At 37.9% G+C, this 20,277-nt stretch overlaps 1 protein-coding gene across 1 annotated transcript in view; it reads left to right on the top strand.

The window, feature by feature from the left end:
• SPAG17 (sperm associated antigen 17) overlaps window positions 1-20,277 on the top strand; it is a 109,020-nt gene that overhangs the window by 64,984 nt on the left and 23,759 nt on the right. The window contains exons 24-32 of the mRNA XM_054388939.1: window positions 2,565-2,770; window positions 6,819-6,939; window positions 9,672-10,045; window positions 12,484-12,607; window positions 14,232-14,452; window positions 14,744-14,888; window positions 16,006-16,160; window positions 17,379-17,555; window positions 20,088-20,209. Coding sequence (XP_054244914.1) covers window positions 2,565-2,770; window positions 6,819-6,939; window positions 9,672-10,045; window positions 12,484-12,607; window positions 14,232-14,452; window positions 14,744-14,888; window positions 16,006-16,160; window positions 17,379-17,555; window positions 20,088-20,209 — 1,645 coding nt within the window. The remainder of the gene's footprint in view (window positions 1-2,564; window positions 2,771-6,818; window positions 6,940-9,671; window positions 10,046-12,483; window positions 12,608-14,231; window positions 14,453-14,743; window positions 14,889-16,005; window positions 16,161-17,378; window positions 17,556-20,087; window positions 20,210-20,277) is intronic.

The raw sequence follows: 20,277 nt of genomic DNA, 5'->3' as shown, positions 1-20,277 counted from the left end.
ACAATAGTGGTAGCTCACAAAAGTGAGAAGAAAAGTAACACACAAAACTCAGGGTTGAGATAAAGAGATAAGAGTTTAATATATCATAATCACAATGCATAATTACCTAATCTAATAATCTAATTAATCTAATAATACAATGCATGATTGCATTAGCTTAGCCTATTTGCAGAAACAGCATAGTGAAATACAGGAAAAAAAAATCCAGCATAAAACAGAAAACCAAAACCAGCAGCTACCCAACTCCCACCCCTTCCACTGCCATGCCTGCAGAAAAGAGCCAACACCGAAGAAGCCAGAACCCAGAAGCAGCACCTGGAACAGGAAGCTTTCCATGTTACAATCTGAAATTCAAACCCCATAATACTTTGCTCCAGCTAGCACTTTCACTTTTTGAAGCTGGCATGACTGCAGCATGGTATGAATAACAGCAGCAGGTTCAACTCAATCCATGACAAACAGTATGCCATGTAATCCACGGTGTCTGTTCACTGATTGATTAAACAGGGTGCAAATTACTTATTTTCCTTTGCATTACTGAAATAATTTTTTGGAACATCTCTACTTCTCATTTTTCTTATTTTCTCTCTTCCATCTCCCTTTTAGATTGTAAGATTACAAAAGGCCTCAGGCTTTTGCCACCTTTATGCATATTTTTAAGTGTTCTGTTAAATGTTAATTAGGTTTTGAATTATTTATTTTCTCTAGTGTGACCAAAATCTAACTTCAGACCACCATACAGCCAGGCTTTCAAATAAGCTCCTTATCACTTTCTGAACCTGGCACTGCTTGAGCACCTGTAGCACTTTCACCTCTGGGTATTACAGAACCTTTGCACTTGATGAAATTATGAAAGTACAACTCCTGAGTGCTAGCAATCTGTATGTGTGTATAAGAGGAGGGAAATATTCCTTAATTTGATGGTCCTCTGGAATTTCCCATCTCTAAGATTTTGCAAGGCATTTTCCACTCTTTTTCATTGTTGTCCTCAGACACTGTTCTCATTTTTCAGGGCAGCCAGAGCAAAGGGGTAGGTGAAATTCCTTAGGGGTCAAAAGCCTGTTACAGCTTCTATTGCTAAATTCAACATTCTGGAAAGTAGTAGCTCTCTGAAACTGAGCATACTGCACTTCACAGCATGGGTAACTATGAAGGATAGTTCCCTCATGATACATAAGAACTTGCTTATAGCCACTTTGCAGCATTCATACAATATTTATACTCACCTCACATGACAGATTACATTCACAGATGATTCTCTTGGACAGTTGCCTCAGAGTCCTTCATTTCATCTGTCATTTCATCTGTCCTACTTCTCTGCGGAGCACTAGCTCTGTCAAAGTATATCAGCTGCTTATTTTCACCATCCACCTGGAGATGAGGCTCAGGGGAGACCTCATTGCTGTCTACAACTACCTGAAGGGAGGTTGTAGCCAGGAGGGGGTTGGTCTCTTCTCCCAGGCAACCAGCACCAGAACAAAAGGACACAGTCTCAAGCTGCGCCAGGGGAGGTTTAGGCTGGAGGTGAGGAGAAAGTTCTTCACAGAGAGAGTGGTTGGCCATTGGAATGTGCTGCCCAGGGAGGTGGTGGAGTCACCATCCCTGGAGGTGTTCAAGAGGGGATTGGACGTGGCACTTGGTGCCATGGTTTAGATAGGCATGAGGTGTAGGGTGACAGGTTGGACTCGATGATCCTTGAGGTCTCTTCCAACCTTCTTGATTCTATTCTATTCTATTCTATTCTATTCTATTCTATTCTATTCTATTCTATTCTATTCTATTCTATTCTATTCTATTCTATTCTATTCTATTCTATTCTATTCTATTCTATTCTATTCTATTCTATTCTATTCTATTCTATTCTACTCTATTCTATTTGCTTATTCCATGACTGTGATGTCTAATAAATGTGTATCAGGGCGGATCTCATGGAGAATTTGAAACTGCTATTTTATATGATTAGCCAAGAATTTATCTTAGAATCATTTTGGCTGGAAAAGATCTTTAAGATCATTAAGTCCACTATCTATCTATACCAACCCTTCCAGTGAAGATGTTTTTTTTAAAATCCAACCCAAACCTCCCCTGATGTAAACCTCCCCTCTTCTCCCATCAGTTTTTACTAGGCCTTTCTGGTAGAAAGGGCCCCAAAACTGGAACCAGGACTCAAGGTCTGGCCTCACCAGTGTTTGGAAGTCTTCTTATCAAGTCTAGATCATCAGAATCTCTCTGATTTGTGCTTTCAGTCCATGCTGGATCAGTTCATGATAAAGCACAGCAACAGTGATCATTTCCTAAATGCTAGACTCAGAATGTCTCCACCTATCTAAGTTTTACAGTTGGAAACTATATATTCTATTTTTGGGAGATAGGTGACTGCCTGAGGGAAATTCTATGGAAAGATTTTCTGAATAGTTTTGTATATTCAAAATAATAGATTCCCCTGCCAAGGTTATTATTGCTAAAGTTAAATTTAGTGTACAAAATCTTGTTAAAAATAAAATGGGGCCATCTACAATTACGAAACCTAGTTGCATTTAAAATACTGCTTTTCTCTTCCTTAGATGATGAAACCGATCCTGTCTTAGGAAAAATTCTGAACATCCCTTCTGTTCATATTCCGACTATAATTCGTCCAGCTACACCTGCTTCAGGAAAAAAAGATAAGATTGTCAAACAAAAATCAAAAAAATCTCTGCCATCTGCAAAAGCAAGCCATGGCAAAATGGGCTTTCCACCACCTGATGACCTGGTAAAGCAAGAAGAAAAGGTGAGTGAGTAGACATTATCCAATGAACCCAGAAAAGAAAAAACAAAAATTCAAATACATAAACTTACGTAACAGAAACCATATATCCTTCTCAGAGGGCTTTGAACTGTGCCTTAAAAAATCCTAACATTTTGTGGTGATTTTAAGCATGTGTTGTACTCTTTCTTTTGTTCTCAGATGTACATATTGGGAACTGTTAATGAAGCCTTTGTGAGTCCAGGATTTAAATCTTCCATGACCCACATAGTTTTGCCAATTTGGGCTTTACAGTTACACCTGTTGCATTATTAAAAAGACTGCTCTAGAAATTAAATTTTTAGTTTAACCAAGTAGGAGAACTTTTCTGAGCTTTCCAAAACCTGTATTGGAAACCAAGTAAACTAGCCAACCAGTAAATTAGTGGGGACAGTTTTGCAAATGTTTGTTCTGCAGTTTGATCTTTCCAGCTGATCACAAACTGGGGACCAGCAACTGGCAGAAGTTACTTTTGCCTCTAACTGAAGTGCTTCTATCACAAGGCAGGTCTTTAGAAAGGATGGAAGACGTTTCAATGCCAGATTCTGAATTTCCCATACAGAATACTTAGCACAGAGTAATACAGGAAATACAGGACCTTGTGCCTCAGAAATGCACAATATTTATTTTGAACATCTTCTGCACAGCTCTGTGAGAAACATTTTTGCTTTAAAATGTGAGTGGGGTGGCCATATCAGTTCAGAAATGGGTCACAGTTCCCCTTTGCTATATTACTAACTTAGATTATTTCAGGTCATTAGCTAACTATTGGCAACATATTGTAGGCAACCACAGGAAGTTTCTTTGCCCAGTGATCTCACAGATCATCCAAAGAGTAAGTTACATGAAAAGTTCTCAAAGAAATATGAACAGGATGGCTGAAGAGGATGCAGGAGTTTTATGTTAGAGATATTTTATCCTCTTTTATTTCTTGAAACTGTTCCATCCAACCAGAAGTGTCTCAAAAATTAACACAAGTAAAATAAAAAGCAAACTCTGAGAGAAGGACAGAAATGAACATGAGTTGTGTTGAAAACCAATTTAGCCATCACCTTCTGTTTAGGAAAGGACAGTCTTCTGAAAACAGATGTAATCAGAATACGAAATAATGAGGTCCACAAACAGTCTCATGTTACACTAATGTTCAAAAATATGCTGCCTGGGAGAATTCTTTAATGATAGTTAGGATTAAAATATGTCCCTTTTAAGCCAATCAAGTTACAAAAGAGTAGCTTTTCTAGATAAGGTGCTTGTAAATGTGGTTCTTAGTCTCTTTCAGACTAAGTGCAAGAATATTTAAAGTATATAGAAGTACTGATAATTTCTACCCTACTTGATTCTATCTTTAATCAAGTATGGCTGAAAATCATGCAGGAAGAACAGCTAATAGAATGTCCCAGTTCTCACCATGATCAAAATTTAAGTCCATATATACTGCATGTAATACTTTCCATGACTCATTATTTTCTATTAATCTTGTCATTCCTTCCTCTTCTGTTCTGCTTCTTTCATAGGCTGTTGAGTGATATGTAAGGAACATTAGTGACACCACGTATGCCATATTTTCCTGCACTGTTTTGTTTTTTTTTTTTTTTTTTTTTGTCCTGTTTCTTAGAATTTCTCTGTAGAAAATTAACACTAGCTCATTCAACTGTGATGGCTTCCAATTCCAGAGGCATTTCATGAAACTCTGCTGCAGATCTTGTTACCATTTCCTAGGGTACCCTCCTCAAAAGGTTTACCACCTTCTGGTCTGAAGATCTGAACATTTCTTTTTCAGAACTATGTCTTGGGAAGCTGGTCTTTTGTCAACTCTGGTTACTTTTGGCCACTTCTCAAAATCACTTTTTCTGTGGCCTCACCAGAGGCCTTGTGAGTTATCATCTCAGCTCCCTTGGGAAGAGAGTTTGAATGGAGTTCACAATTAAACATCTGGGATAAGCTGTTCAAAGAGGTAGAATAGGCAATATGGAAATAAAGGGTTTATTAGTGCAGGTTCATTAGAAACAGGAGATAGCTTCCATTACAAAACAATTGAGAGGATAGGGTAAAAAGACACAGGTTGGGAGTTGTAAGAATAACCTTGGAAGAACACAATGTAGTTGTGCTGTTTCCGTGGTGCCTAGTGGATGAAGTAATGCTATGGCTCTTGTTTCAACATGGATTCTGTCCATATCCACAAAATTTCCTGCTGACCTAATCTCAGCAAGTTTAGCTAGGTATTTAAAGACCACGAGCATGGAAAGTGGTGTAGGGAGTTGCCAAACAGCACTCACATAACATAGAGTAATTGTTTGGCACAAACAAACCCCTATACAAATACCCCTAGCATTAAGATTCCATCAGGAGGACATGTAAATTCCTCCTGTTCTTCCAAAGGATTTTTGCTATTTTAGAATGTCTTCAGACAGAGTATCCATAATAGTGCATACAGCACCTGACTGTGTGAGGCTGCAAGTGTTTTGGAGGACAGGATTAGAATCCAAAGTGAACTTGTCAAATTCACATGGATATGGTCTGTAAAGTAGGATGCAATTCACTAAGACTAAGTGCTAGGTTCAGCAATTACCTTTAAATGCATGTTACATAGATACCTATTGATTAACAGTTCTATCAATAACAGTTCTACAGAGAAGGGTCTGAAGACTTGCAGTGGATCACAAGCTATACACAAGACAACAATGCCATCTTGCTGTGAGAAGGGCAAAGACCACATTGAGGTGAATAAACAGGAGTGTCCCTGCTAAATATGGGAAGTCATTTTTCATTCAGGGCTGGTAGGATCTCATTTGAAGTACTGTGAACAGTCCTGAATACTGCACTGCAAGAAAAACATGATCTACACTGGAGAGTTCTCAGGAATGCACCAGGAAAGATCAGAAGTCTTGAAAATTTAACCAGTGGAGAAAGATTAAAAGACTTGTCTTAAGTTTGTTTGATCTCAAGTGGGGAGACAGAATTAGCCTTCTGTAAAGAGATAAAGGGACAACATAGTCTCTTGTGCTAGCCCATATAATCAGAATCAAACTAATCTTCTGTGAGAGATTCAGACTTAACGAATGGGGAAGTGCAGTAAAGGTTAGTCAAGGAACAGGTTGCCAGGAAACCTCCAGCGCTGGAAATTTTAGAATAGGTTATATTAACAGTTTTAATTAATGGTATAGGCATACTTGACAGAAATAGATGACAACTAAGGGTTATTTCTGCCCCAGGATCCTGTGACTACAATCACGGTGTCTTGATTGCCCAGTAATATTTTATAAAGTAACTATAAAATGTATAGCATCCTTTATGTCAAGAAAACAACAGATGGCAAAACAGCATCGAAATTTCCCCTACGTTTCTATTCCTAAAAATTAAGAATATGGACTAATACCAGGACAAGTTCTCTCTGTTACTTCTGCCTGCAACATAAAACTGTTTTCTTCTTATGACTACTGGCATAATGTAGGTTAGTGTTACATAGGGTTTTGGAAGGGTGACATCAAAGGGTCCACTGTTGTATTTTTTTGAAATGTTCCAGGATCTTCAGACATTCCTTAGGTCAACCTCATCTTTTCTAGGCATCCAAAGAGTTTCCACTGCAGAGCAGTGCAAAGACGATTACACATTTTGACTGTGAAACCTTTCCTCTCACCTTCTGAAGTGTTTGCAGCAGACTGCCAGCATACTGCTTCACTCATCTTTTGTACTTTTAGTGATTATTTATAAAACAACTGATGTGCAACTTCAAGAATTACTCTTTTGCTTCACATTATCCATTTGTTGTCATCTTGATGCGCACAAGATAGCATAGTGACTCAGCAAAATTAGTAAAGTTAGGAAGGGTTGTTTTTTAAGGATTAATAAAGAGAAATGAAAGAAAATAAGCTAATGTTTCCATTTCAGAGTCCATAAACTCTCAAAATGTTAAAAATCACTGATAGGAAGCACAATTTTTAAAAAAAAATATTCTCCTTAGAACTGAAATCTATAATTTCTTCTTTATTCTTTTAAAATATGGAATAAAACTAATTCATTTTTCATTCCATAGATGGAAATGGAAGAATCAGCTCCCCGAACACAAGTGATGTCAGAGCCTCACAATTTCCCAGGGCTGAACGTCTCATGTCCCAGTGGACTAGTATTAACTTTCCTTGGTGAAAGTGTTGAAGGTTAGTGTTCCGAGCCACTGCAAACTAGGGAATTTAAAAGAAGTTAAAATTGCAAAAGAGAATTATTTCTGCCTTGATGGGTTTAGATGTAACAATGTGATCTTTTTTTTTTTCTTTTTTAAGACTTTGATTGCTGAGTCTGTCATAATGTCTACTTAATACTATTTGTGACATAAATAATGTGTTCCAACAAATGTGAAATCTAGACTTGTGGGCTGTTAGGCATAACAGATTGGTGGCAAGTAAGCAGCAACCCTAAAAAAAAGCACTCAGGAGTCACGTTGAATAATCAGTTGAATATGCATGTATATTGGAATATGAAAGTGTAGTGTTTTGAACCACATAATATTCCCCACTATCAGAGTCATGAATTTACTGCATTTACAGCATTTACGGCTGTGGGGCATTGCCACCCTGGACAGGAGAGTCTCAGTCTCTCTCTTGCTTTTCTGGTCCTTGAGCAGGCAGATGCATTTTCATCTGTTATGGGATTCAGACAGACATTCCTTTCCCTTTTTCTTTTGTTCTCTACATATACTGGTGTAATCTGATATCTTTGCAGCAAAGGAGTAAACTATTCTGTGTAAATCAACTGAAAACTCGTTTGTAACTCTTGCTTGTAAACATTCTATACAAAGGTATTACAAATAGGTATTCTATACAAAGGTATTACAAATTTCAGGGGATTTAAACTGAAAAGTAGTACTTTATTCTAGATTTAAGTCACACTCTTTTTAATGGTAAGAAAGATTAACAAAATTAACCCACGCTGTGATGAAATTTCTGCTACTGGTTATTTAACAATCAGGTTTTTTAGCCTTTCTAAAAGATACTGTGAGTTTCAAATATAAGTCCTTTGGTCTATGCCATGCAATACACTACAGAGAGGACTGTTGTAGTAAGCATTTCTGCCCTTATCATTGTGTTTCCTTTAGTAAACTGATAGGATATAATAGATACTTAGACGTTTCTGTGCTTGATATACTCTTCTGTAAGGACTCTGTTTCCCAGTGTTTTTGTAAACCAGCATGAGATTTATCACTGCGTGCTCTAAACTGTAGGAAATCTCAGGGTTTTGTAGTCATGCCATTAGTTTTTAAGCAGACAAATGTGAATTTTGTTGTTGTCATGTGGTCATTTTTAAAAAGAGACACCTACAGATATGTTTTAAAACCTACATAAAACAAATCTGTCTAGCCCAGGCTGTATGGGAGATATTGGTTATGTGAAAATAGCTCAGCACAACCGCAGTTCTCTATATCCCAGGAATAAACCGGATTTATCACACACCAAGTGTGTGCTAGCAGTAACTTCAATACATCCTATGCATGAAAAATGATGAAACAACATAGCTCTTAGAAACTAGCCAACTGTATGTAAATTAATAACAATTAAGAAATTTGTGTTAAATAACATTCAGAAATGTAACATGGTACTCAAGGATCCAGCACAAATTTGTGGTCTCATGGGAGAGGAATGTCTTGATTTTATTAATTTTTTTTTTCTTGTCAAACTTCTCTTTTCATATCAAAATATCAGAATCACTGAACAGCCTGGGTTGAAAGGGACCTTGAAAACTCATTAGTTGAATCTTTTGTGAGAAAGCCTAAATTAAATTCTCAAGCACCCTATCAAATCACATCTTGAAAGCCTCCAGCTATGAAGTCTCTGCTATTCCCCTGGGGAGGGGAATTTGTTCCAGTAAATGATTGTTTTCTTCATTAAAAAAATTAAAACATTTAAAAAATCCCTTTCTTATATTGAGATGAAACTTCTTCCCAGTGCAACTTGTACCCATTGTCCCTTATCTGTTCCTTGTGAAGGGAGAGCCTCAGTCGCCTTTGTAGCCACCCTTTGAGTACTGAACAGTGTGATGAGGTCCCGCCTGAGCCTTCTTCAGGCAAAAGAGACCTAACTCCTTCAGTCTTCTCTCACAGGACTGGCTCTCCATCTCTGTGTCCCTCCTTTGGACTCTCTCCAGTCTGTCTGCATCTTTCTTAAATTGAAGGAACCAGAACTGGACACAGTACTCCAAGTATAGCCTGAAAAGCGCTGAGTGGGATTGCCACGTCTCTGTCTCTGCTAGTATTGCCTCTGCAGATACAGCCAATTTGGTAGATTTTGCTAGTTAGGATCAATGTTCTCTTAATGAATCTGGTATGAAGAGGATGCAGATGGTTTTCAAACATACATAGTTTGGAAGCAGCTTAAATTGGAGTGCTGAATAGCTGAGATGGACAGGGCAATTACACACACACATGTAGACTCTTGACACATCTAACATATTTGTATAAATATTACAATACTCAATACAGTGCTGTAATTTAATCTAAAACCCTCACTAAAGTAGACAAAATATCCAACTTCAGTTCCTAGATAACCTCAAACTTGGTGAAACGTAACTTTTTTCACTTTCATGGGAAGTTAGGAAGTTATTCTCACTTTATGTCAGTCTTCCAAAAGTTCAGCATCCAGAAAAAATCCATCTTCAAATTCTCCTATATTCATTTGGAAAGACAGACACCTCCACAGGAGGATGCAGAGTTTCTGAGTAGATGACTGCTTTGAATTGTTCTCTGAAAAAAATGGAGGTTCTGTGGATTACGGAGGAAGCCAAGGAGGATTAGTTTTACTCAAAGTTGCATACCTTTTGTGGACACCATAGTGCTGGGTGTTTAGTGCTGTTTGAATGGGTGCTACATGCTATTAAGTAATTCAGAATTTGTTTTCAGATTTGAAAGGTAAAGCCACTACAGATGAAGCTGAGAAAGAATTGGTAAAGAGAAGTGAGGATGAAGCAGACAAAGCCAAGAAAGAGGAATCTGAGAATGGTGAAGCCAAAGCAAATGAAGCAAAGGAGGAAGAGGATATGGAAAATGGAGAGAAGGCACATGAGGTTACAGAAGGTGACATAAAGCACAAAGACACCAAAAGAGAACAGGCCAAGCAGGCTACTCTGGAAATTCTGGTCAGGCAGAGTTATCCCCAAAAGGTAAAGAACGCTCGTCTATATGCATCTGTGGCAAGATGGTCAGAGCAGGAAGTGTCAAGAGTTATCACCAGTCAAGGAACTGTCATAAAGTATATGATGGATGGTTCTACCCAGGTATGTTTAGCAGAATTCATTGAAAGCCACCTGCCTGTGTGGTGACCCTTGAACTTGTGCTTGTCAACTGAGATAGAAAAGTATCCAGGTTGTAGATGGAGTTAAGTAACCTAAACATGGTTTAGGCAGCCATGTCAAGACTAAAATGCTCTTAGCTTTGTTTGGAATCAGAACTTAAGTTGCATACGTAGCTTTAATGATGAAAATTTTAGGCATGTGAAGATCTTAGGTGATTTTGAGATTAAGAAATAGCCAAATATGGTTTTGAGAACAATATTGCTGGACTTAAACATCTGAAGTGTGAATAGTTGGGCTTTGGGTATTTTGGGGAATACAGAAGCATCCATGTATTTTTTAAGTCATCTAAACAGTTATCTGGGATCCAGAAAAGACCTGAACTGTTCTTCAGTCCTGCAAACACCTTAAGGTATCCTAGATTTTCAGCAAAAGGCTTTATATTCCTAAATAGCTTTTTGTTTGCACATATTCAGGTTGCTCAGGACGCTAGTTCCTTTTAGGTGCTATAGGATAGATACCGTCTTTGCAGATATTGTAATCAATCTACAGGCAACTGTCTTTTTAAAGTCTAAGACTCTCTTTGTAGTTGGGAAACAGGTGACAAGTCACCAGGTTTGACTCAAACTGCCAAAAGAATTCCTTATTTCCTCAAGGTGTTTTTTTCTAAGTAGACCATAACTCCTAGTACAATTTCTTTGCTTTCATTCATTACATTAGATCTTAAATCATTTAGCCAGGATTTTAGAGAAACATCAGTTTCAGAAGGATACAGACAAACTAGCTGCTCTATGTCTATATATTCTCAACATACTGTCTGCTGACAGAAGAATATAGCTCTTGTACGTCTAGCATGATTGTATCACAGGTTTTGTATAAGCAGATTGTATGTCCTTGATATTTATTTTGTGTTTATGACTCATCAAGAAACTTACTGCTCCCACACTAAGTTTGCAGATGACAGTAAGCTGTGAGGGAGTATTGATTTGCTTGAGAGTTGGAAGGCTCTAGAGGGGCACCTGAGCAGGCTGGATTGACGGGCCAAGGCCAATTGTATGAAATTCAACAAGGCCAAGTTCTGTGTACTGCACTTGGGTCGCAACATCCCCATGAACACTCAGCAGTAAGAGTCCTGGGGGCATTGATCCACAACCAGCTGAACATGAGCCAGCAATGTGTTCAGGTAGTCAAGAAGGCCAATAGCACCCTGGCATCTATCAAGAATCGTGTGACCAGCAGGACAAGAGAAATAATTGTTTCCCTGTACTCAGTACTGGTGAGGCCATGTCTTAACTCCAGTGTTCAGTTATGGGGCCTTCACTACAAGGAAGATATAGAGGTGGTGGAGCAGGTCCAGAGAAGGGCAGCAAAGATGGTGAAGGGTCTGGAGAACAGGTCTTGTGAGGAGTGGCTCAGGAAACTGGAATTTTTTAATCTGGAGAAAATGAGGCCAAGGGGAGACCTTCTCACTCTCTACATTTCCCTGTCAGGAGGTTGTAGTGATGTGGGTGTTGGTCTCTTCTCCATAGTATCAAGTGATGCAATGAGAGGAAATGGCCAAGCTACGCCAGGGGAAGTTTAGATTGGTTATTAGGAAAAAAAACCCGTTTCACTGAAAGGATTCTCAGAGACCAGAATAGGTTCCCCAGGGAGGTGATTGGATCCCCATCCCTGGCGGTGTTTCAAAGATACAGTAATGTGGTGCTGAGGGATGTGGTTTAGCATCAGCCTTAGCAGAGTTAGGTCTTTTCCAACCAAAATGATTCTATAAGAATGTATTGCATATAAATAAGCATTCGGAAAAGAAAAGGTAGCTAACTAGCTTACAGTAGCTGTAACTCTGAAGATGTTCCTTTATGTTGTCCCTTTGTTTTCCACTTTGCACCATCTTTTCACTAGAACTTTAGAGCCATATTTGTAAATTAATTGGGGGATGATTGTTCCTTGCCACACAGGGAATGTGTGTATCAAGAGTTGAGTGTAATGGACAACAGATTTCAGAAACCAGCTATAAGAAGATAGATAACCATGAGAGCTTGTTGTTAGCTCTCTTGATGTCTAGGACATTAGCTGCAATCCCAGACACGTGGAATACCTGAATATAGTTCAGTATAGTCATACAGATCTATTACCACTGCTACAAAAAATAAGTCACCCACCTTTAAGACAAAGAATAATCTTTACTGTTTATTTTATAGTGCCTGTTTGTTACTAAATAGTCCCCATTATATGAATGAACAGCAGTAGTTAGGAGTTCTTTCTTTTTGAGATAGTTTCTTTATTTCTTGTATTCATTCTGAGAATCTTCTACTTTTTTTCCCCACAGTATTCTAGCAACTACTGCATTTGTGACACACTCTTCAGGGACTTTCTCTTAGTGTTTGAAATTATTTTATTCTCTAATGTGTCATTTATTGCTGTAGATTCTGTTTGCTGATGGCACAGTGAGTAGGAGTCCTGATTCTGGCCCAGTTCTACCACCACCTGCAGTTTCAGGTAAACAGTTACCAGAATTGGAGTTTTCACCTGAGACCAGCACTAAGAAAGGTAACATTTTCATTGTTTTGTGCCTATTTGAAGTTAGCACGGCTGATTACACTTAAATAAAATCCATATTTCTTTAATCTGAAAATTCTACCAGTGTGAAAATGCAGTTTTATCTGTATTCAGTGGTGATTTGTTACTTGTAAATCGAATAATTTCTCCTCTACTCCATATTTTGTTTTCCTTCCAGCATGCTAGGACTCTAGTAAGTAAATGGGTATGTGAGAACTACATCAGTAGCAGAGTGATTCAGAAGAAAGTATTTAAAAGAAATCCTTTACAGTAGTGTAAAATCCTTACTATAGTTTTTAGTTTTGATAGTTTTGATAGATTTGATAGATTTGAGAAATGCTTCTTTCACAGAGGACTGACTATATTTTTCTTTCCATTCCAAGGCACCTACTGTTGGTCATTATTAATTGGTTGTATGGAACTTTTGTTCTGTCCCAGTATAAGCATTCTTAACATTGTTTTGTATCTCTGAGAACCAAATAAATGTTTTCTTCGTTCCTCAGAGTGCAGTCTGAGATCACTGTCAGTGCTCCTTAATGCAAATAATAATTATAATCAGTCGTCATAATATGTTATAATTTATTGGAGGTATGTACATAAAAATTGCTGCTAAAGAGGAAAACCTCTCAGAGAATTTCGAGTCATCAAGTCCAGTCCTTGTTCTGAAGGTATTCCTTAGGATGACTGGAAGGGTATTGGAGAACTTACCTGGCAAACTATCTTCTAATTTTTCAGTTTCAGTGTCTGTGGACAGTGTATGTCCTTTATTCCTTATCCTTTATTTAGAATCACCTTTCCCCCAACCTCTCCTCTCTACACCTTAGTCTTGACAAACTAATTGTGAAAAGTTTGTTTGGTTGGGTTTTTTCCTAGGACATATATGTTGTTAGCTTTTTTAAACTCCTCTCTGGACCATGCTGTTGTCTTTTGCGTATGCTTAGTCTAAGTTCCTTTTCTTGGCTATGGAAGACCAGAGTTTTCTATCCCATTCTTAGTAAGATCTCTCCATTAGCTTTCACAGTGGATCTCCATCCCTTTTCTTCCAGTGCACCAGGAGAATTTCTCATCACATTTTCACACTGGTAACTTATAGTCATTCCGCATGGATGATACCTCCAGGTCTGTCTTCTACCCTTGAAAATTTGTCTGAAGCATAAATGATTTTTATTCCTCTTTGCATTAAAAATACTATTCTTATAAATATATATTTTATATTTTTTAATATATAAAATTATATAAATAAATTATATTCTAATAGGCTGTTTCTATTTCCTAGTACTTTCATCTTCAAGCTCTTGGGACAGTTTTGGATGCTTTTATTCTGTAACCATTCAGATTTTCTTTTGCATTACAGTCTCTTCCAAAGTCATGTCATAATCAGCTGTCATTAGCATGCTTTTTACTTCTTCTGTGTCATCAATGAACACCTTAAATAAGATTAGTTCAAGGGCACACTTTTGAGTAACAGCACTTGCAATTGTCCTGTAGCCTGATAAGTAGTTTTTCTTTCAATTCTGTCAAAAACAATACTTGCAGAAACTCTTAACTTTATTGGTCTTTTTGTCTTTTGCCTTAGAGGATACCAAGTTTGATACAGAAATGTTTGTTTTTGCAGGAAAAGGCAACAGCAGAACCAGTACATCACACCCAAGCAAGGATGAATTATTTGAGAATACTGTGAAGAGTCTAGTTGATTCTGAGCAACATCAGGAGAACCAGGCAGGAACCTGGATAACAACAACTCCATCAGGCTTTCAAGTGGGCACTGAGGGAGCAAAGAGAATGGATCTGAAGCCACTGTTAATCTACCAGGCAACTGACCCAGCTGATGGAACAGTATTACCCTTTTTCTGTTATTATAGCAGTCTGCTAAAGCTAAGAGACAGAGCTGCCATCATATAAGTTGTAGGATTTGATCTTTGATCACAAATCCTACAGTTCATATCATCACAATGTTACTAATACAGAAGCTTTAGATTTCAAAGAAAACACAAGTCCCCGGTCTCCAAAGTAGAATTTGCAGTAGTGCAGTTTCATTAGTTTCAGTAAATAATGATTTGTTTTTCTGTTGTTGCCATTACAAGTGTCACAGAGCTAATATGAATGAGTATTCCTTCATTGTTTCAGTTTATGACAGTACGAGAAGATGAAGTGGTAATTGTTGAGAAGCTGGATGGCAGCAGAGTAGTAGATCATGCTGATGGTACTAGGATCACAACTTTTTATCAAAGCTGTGAAGAGGTTTTTGTACCAGAAGATGGAGAGGAAACAGGTAAAATCGAGAGGGAAGCACTTACCTCTGCTATATCTTGTGAAGCAGATAATCATTAAAATACACTAAAGAAGGCTCACATCAATAGCCTAGATAATGAATCCACTCCTGCAGACTGGGCTTAGTTTGTCTGCTTGGTATCTTTTTTCACCAGTATTCAGTGCAAAAGGTACATTGTAACAAACAAGCAAATTTCCTTCTTCCCATATATATCTTTACATGACCCACCTTCACCATGAGACTGCAGTGCCTGAGTTCTAATATGTTCATTCCTGCTCTCCACCTACCCTGATGAGGAAGCTGACTTGAGTCTTAACGGAATAGGTATATAAGGACCAGGGCATCTTCATATTCCCCAGAGAGGCCATGGACTCACCAACCTTGGAGGTGTTCATCATTTGATTGATTTGTGGAAAATGCCATGCCTAGCAGAAGTGAAATTACCTTTGCCTGAAACTACAGGGCTAATGGTCACCTGTGTTTCTTCTGTCCAGCAGTATATTCTGTGTGTGTGTGTTGCTGGATAAGTTCTGTAATTAACATGAAGTGTATATTTACTGTGCAGGTGGCAGGAGTATTGTGTTCAAACACAGCAGAAAGTTCTAGTTGTGGAACAGAGCTCCCTGTGAGGTCTTAAGAATGAAAATGATGGCCTTGAACTGGTCTGTCTATTCAATGATAAGGCAATGGCCAGATTAACATACTATTTTGATTTGTTTTCCCTGACTTCTGCTGCTGAAAGAAATTTTTTCACATCTTAGAGCTTGTATCATAGGCATAGAAATTTTCAGTGGTCCAAATTATGTTAGATATATCCAGATCATTATGGTTAGTACTGTATGTGATAAATTAGAGAGTAACCTCCTGACTCTACCATCCACATTGGGTTAGAGACATTTTTTGCTGTTGGATTTTTATATGTTCAGTGTACAGTCCCAAAACTTCAAGATTGCATTTTTCTACCTAAAATAAAATTATGTGATAAAGGATGTTATCAAGTCTGAGGGTCTATTGCTGAGGACATAAAGGTCCAGTCCTATGAGAGAAAAAAGCAAATTAAATCCTAGGACTTTTCTATAGTTCATGTGCTCCCATCCTGTTCTATATTATTTCTTAGATAAACCCTTGGAAGTCATCAAAAGGAAGGTGAAATATATCCAAGTAGAGAATCCTGAGTTTGCTACTATTAAAACAAATTGTGAGGACGGTACCTGCTGTACCATCTTTGGTGATGGGACATCTATTATAGCAAAGCCACAAGGAACATATCAGGTGGGAATTATTTTCACTTTGGGACAGCAAAATCTAACTTCGTATTCCAAGTTCTCTGCCAGCAGTGTCTATCACCTTGATTATTTGCACTCCCTTCTCAAATCTATGATTCCCTCTCTTTTGTACTCCACCAGTATTTAGATTTTAGAGGTCCTAGTGACTGGAAGCTGGCAAATGTCCCAATTTTCAAGAAAGGCAAGACTCAAGACCCTGGTAATTATGGTCTCACTTCAGTGCCTGGTAAAATTATGGAAAGGGTTATTCTGAGAGTTACTGAAGAACACTTGAGAGAGAGTGCAATCATTGGTCATTGCCAGCACAGTTTCACAATGGGAAAGTCCTGATTAACCAACTTAATTTCTTTTTATGACAAGGTCACCCGTCTAGTGACCAAGGGAAGCCAGTAGATGCTTGGTGGGTTTGGATTTTAGCAAAGCTTTCAGTACTGTTTTTCACAGTATTCTTCTGGATAAAATGACCAGCACACAGTTAGACAAGCCCATAATACTTTGGGTGAGCAATTGGCTTACAGATCAGGCTCAAAGGGTTGTAGTAAATGGACTTACACCAGGCTGATGGCCAGTGGGATTCCCCAGGTCTCAATTTTCATGCTAGTGTTCTTTAATGTTATGAATTATCTGGATGCAGAAATTGAATGTAAATTCAGTAAGTTTGGTGGTGATACAAAACTTGGAGGAGCTGTGGACTCCCTTGAGGGTAGGGAGGCCTTACAGAGAGATCTGGACAGACTCGAGAGCTGGGCAGTAGCTATCCATATGAAATTTAACAAGAGCAAGTGTCAGATTCTCTGCCTGGGACAGGGTAATCCTGGTGCTAATCTCTTCTCTCTGGTGACTGGTGATAGGACAGGAGGAAATGGAATGAAGCTGTGTTAGGGGAAGTTCAGCTTGGACACTAGGAAAAGGTTCTTTACTGAAAGGGTGGCTGATCACTGAAACAACCTCCCAGGGAAATGGTCATGGCAACAAGCCTATTGGAGTTCAAGGAGCATCTGAACATTCTCAGTCATATGGTTTATTTTTAGGTAACCCTCCAAGCAGTAGAGAGTTGGACTCGATGATCCTTATGGATCCTTCCAACTTGAAATATTTGAGATTGAGATAGCTGAGATTTTTGTCTGTTTTTCATTTTTCTGGTACCTATAAACTGAAGATTTCACCTTTCAGAACTGAACCTCTTCCCTTCTTCCCACGATAGGTTTTGCCCATCAAAACAGGCTCTCTTTTCATTGATGAAGATTGCTCAGCAATTTATACCCATGAAGTTTACAATTTCATCAGCAAGAATGAAGAGAAACAAGCAGGGAGATACATTATGAAACACACTTCGGATACTATTTGTGAGATGATGGATCCTGAAGGAAATCTTTTCAAGGTAAAATACATGGAAGGAAATAAGATTTTGCTCATAGCCTTGTAGTGCTTATTCTTAATATAGTCTAACTAGCCAGAAGGAACAGCTCCTGAATCATGTCTCTGATATGTTCTTGCGGATGTGATGGGTTTCTTCTTTTTGGTGTTTCCCTCTTTTAGAGAGATTGAAGTGAAACACATGGGCTAAGGTTTGCCTGACCTGTAAAGTTAGTTACCTTAATTAGCATGACTTGTCTTATAGCAAAAAATTATCTCTGCAAATGAGGATTAAAAATGAGAAAGGATTCTGGCTTTTCAGAAGATCCATAGAAACACTCTAATCTGCCAAGTAAGGCAAATGCTGTTGTAAAAGGAACAATTCAGTGTAAAGCCATACTGATTGTGCTGTGATTCTAAGAGAGATTTTTAAGCTAGGTTAGTACTTAGCTTTGAGTTCAGGAAACACCACCAAAATATCTGTGACCTACATACTGTACTGTGATGTTTTTAAGACTGTGTCTTTAATTTCTTCTCACAAAGTTTGAGCAGAAAAGTGAAAGAATGTAAATAAATCACTACTGGGTGTAAGAAAGCAAAATAATGATTATTCTAAACACTTCCATTGGAGAGAGAGAAATGTTTGAATCCTTACTCAAAACAAGGTACAGTCTCGCAGTCACTCTCAGTTTGTCTGCCTGCTTCTTTTCTCTTCTGTCTGAAGATAACACACACCCACATACTGACCTTGACAAGCTAAGTCTAACAAACCTCTCGGCTTCTTGGTTTTTCTTTCCCTTTGCATGCCAGGTCTGGGAAGAGGGGGAGAAAAAAAAGAAGCGGGGGGAAGAAGCACGACCCCTCCCTTTTGGGGGGCCAGAGGGCTTTGTTGTGTTTTTTTCTGTTAATTGTACATATTTGTAAATGTTGTGAATAGTGTATATTTGTACATATTTCATTGCGTTTCATCATAGATTGTAGTTTTGCCTGTAAATACAGCTTCATTTGCTTCTGAACTGAGTTAGCCTGGTCATTGTCAGTTGTAGGAGGGGGTTTCCAACCTACCACACTGCAACATGTACATACTTAAAGATTATAAACATGACATCCTTAGAGCATACTTTCTATTGTTGCAATTGTAATAGTTACCATTTTCCCAGATTACTATGAAACAGCACTGGAGTTCCACTGAACATATATGTAACAATAGAGTTTTCAATGTGGTGTCCTAGGCTGAAGAACCAGTGTGTGTTTACATCTCTGCTCGCTGTCAGTCTCAAAGATAGAAAATTCGTACTAAATAAATGCAATTCAAAACAACACAGAAGTTGCTTGGCATCAGCATCAGGAAAGCCTACTTTTTCTCAGATGGGGCTTGGAGAACAACGGAAGGGACAGCTGAAAGTATTGTGGGAGCAGTGATCACAGGGGATGTTGGAGGGTGTGGCAAGAAAGGTGAAATTTGTGATTGGAGGTGTGATTGTGATTACACCTGCAACCACATGCAGATGTAATAGGATTGTTTGTTTCTTCCTCTGCCCTAGTCACACCTTAATAGCTGGTGAAGGTATGAATAGCAGGTCTTCTGAGGAGCAGCTGAGGGAACTGTGGTTGTTTAGTCTGGAAAAAAGGAGGCTGAGCAGAGACTCAATGATCTTAAAGGTCTTTTCCAGCCAAGCAATTCTGATTCCATGAGTCTAAAAAAGGACTTCTCTATATGTATATACATATGTGTATATATATGTATATGTACACAGATATATAATTTGTATCTATATCTATCTCCATATATCAATATATAGTTCTCTATATATTTATACATACATATGTAAAGATAGATAAATATGTATCATGTGTGTATATATATATATATGTATGTATATAAAAATCATATCTCCTCATATGTCAACATGTATACAGAGGTATATATTTATACATTGACATGTATACCTAATTTTAGGTAAATATACAAGCACATGTATCAATATATTTATTTGTATATATGCACCTGTATGAGTAGATATATGTACATACTATGTAATTATTAACATATTAGTGTATAGATACACTAATAGCATATATAGTGTATAGGTACACTAATAGAGTATATACAATTATGTATATGTTTGTGTGTGTGTATAGATCCATATATACCCACTGAGGTACATGAGTATAGTTACCAGACTTGACCAGCAAGTGAGTCTTTCTGTGTGAAGTTGCCTATTGATGCCTACATATATAGGTGTTGAATATGGATACTCCCATTTGACAACTAACAATCCTTAAGCATTTATTAAATATTAGCAATGTGATTTTAGCATTTATGATACAGCATGCTTTTCTAGAAATGTTCTTTCTGCCTTTTTTCACTCTTTTGAGTTTTCTTCTTTTATTCTTCTTGTGAGTTCCAATGTTGTTCAACCTGAAATAATTTGTTGGTTTGGTTTTTATTTTCTGTCTCTTTGCCTGGGCTAGGTCATGTTACAGTTCAGCAAAAAAGTTACTGATTTAAATGTATCATGTAATTCAAGTATCTTTTATGTAATTTCTATTATAGGTCATGGCTGATGGCAGCACATCTGTGTGTGTTCCTGGCATTGACTCTGATGACCAGAAAGACAGAAGTTCAGCATCATCACTCTCAGATAAAGCTATCACTGATGATGAGCATGTCCCAAGGTAAACTGCTCTGGATTCATAGGTTTAGACTTTTCTTTCTTCATTGTGCTGTATTGTACTTCCTTGTA

This window comes from Indicator indicator, chromosome 1 (genome assembly GCF_027791375.1).
Source record: "Indicator indicator isolate 239-I01 chromosome 1, UM_Iind_1.1, whole genome shotgun sequence".
NCBI lineage: Eukaryota > Metazoa > Chordata > Aves > Piciformes > Indicatoridae > Indicator > Indicator indicator.
The sequence above is the reverse complement of the archived record's forward strand: the minus strand, read 5'-3'. Positions and strand labels throughout refer to the sequence as shown.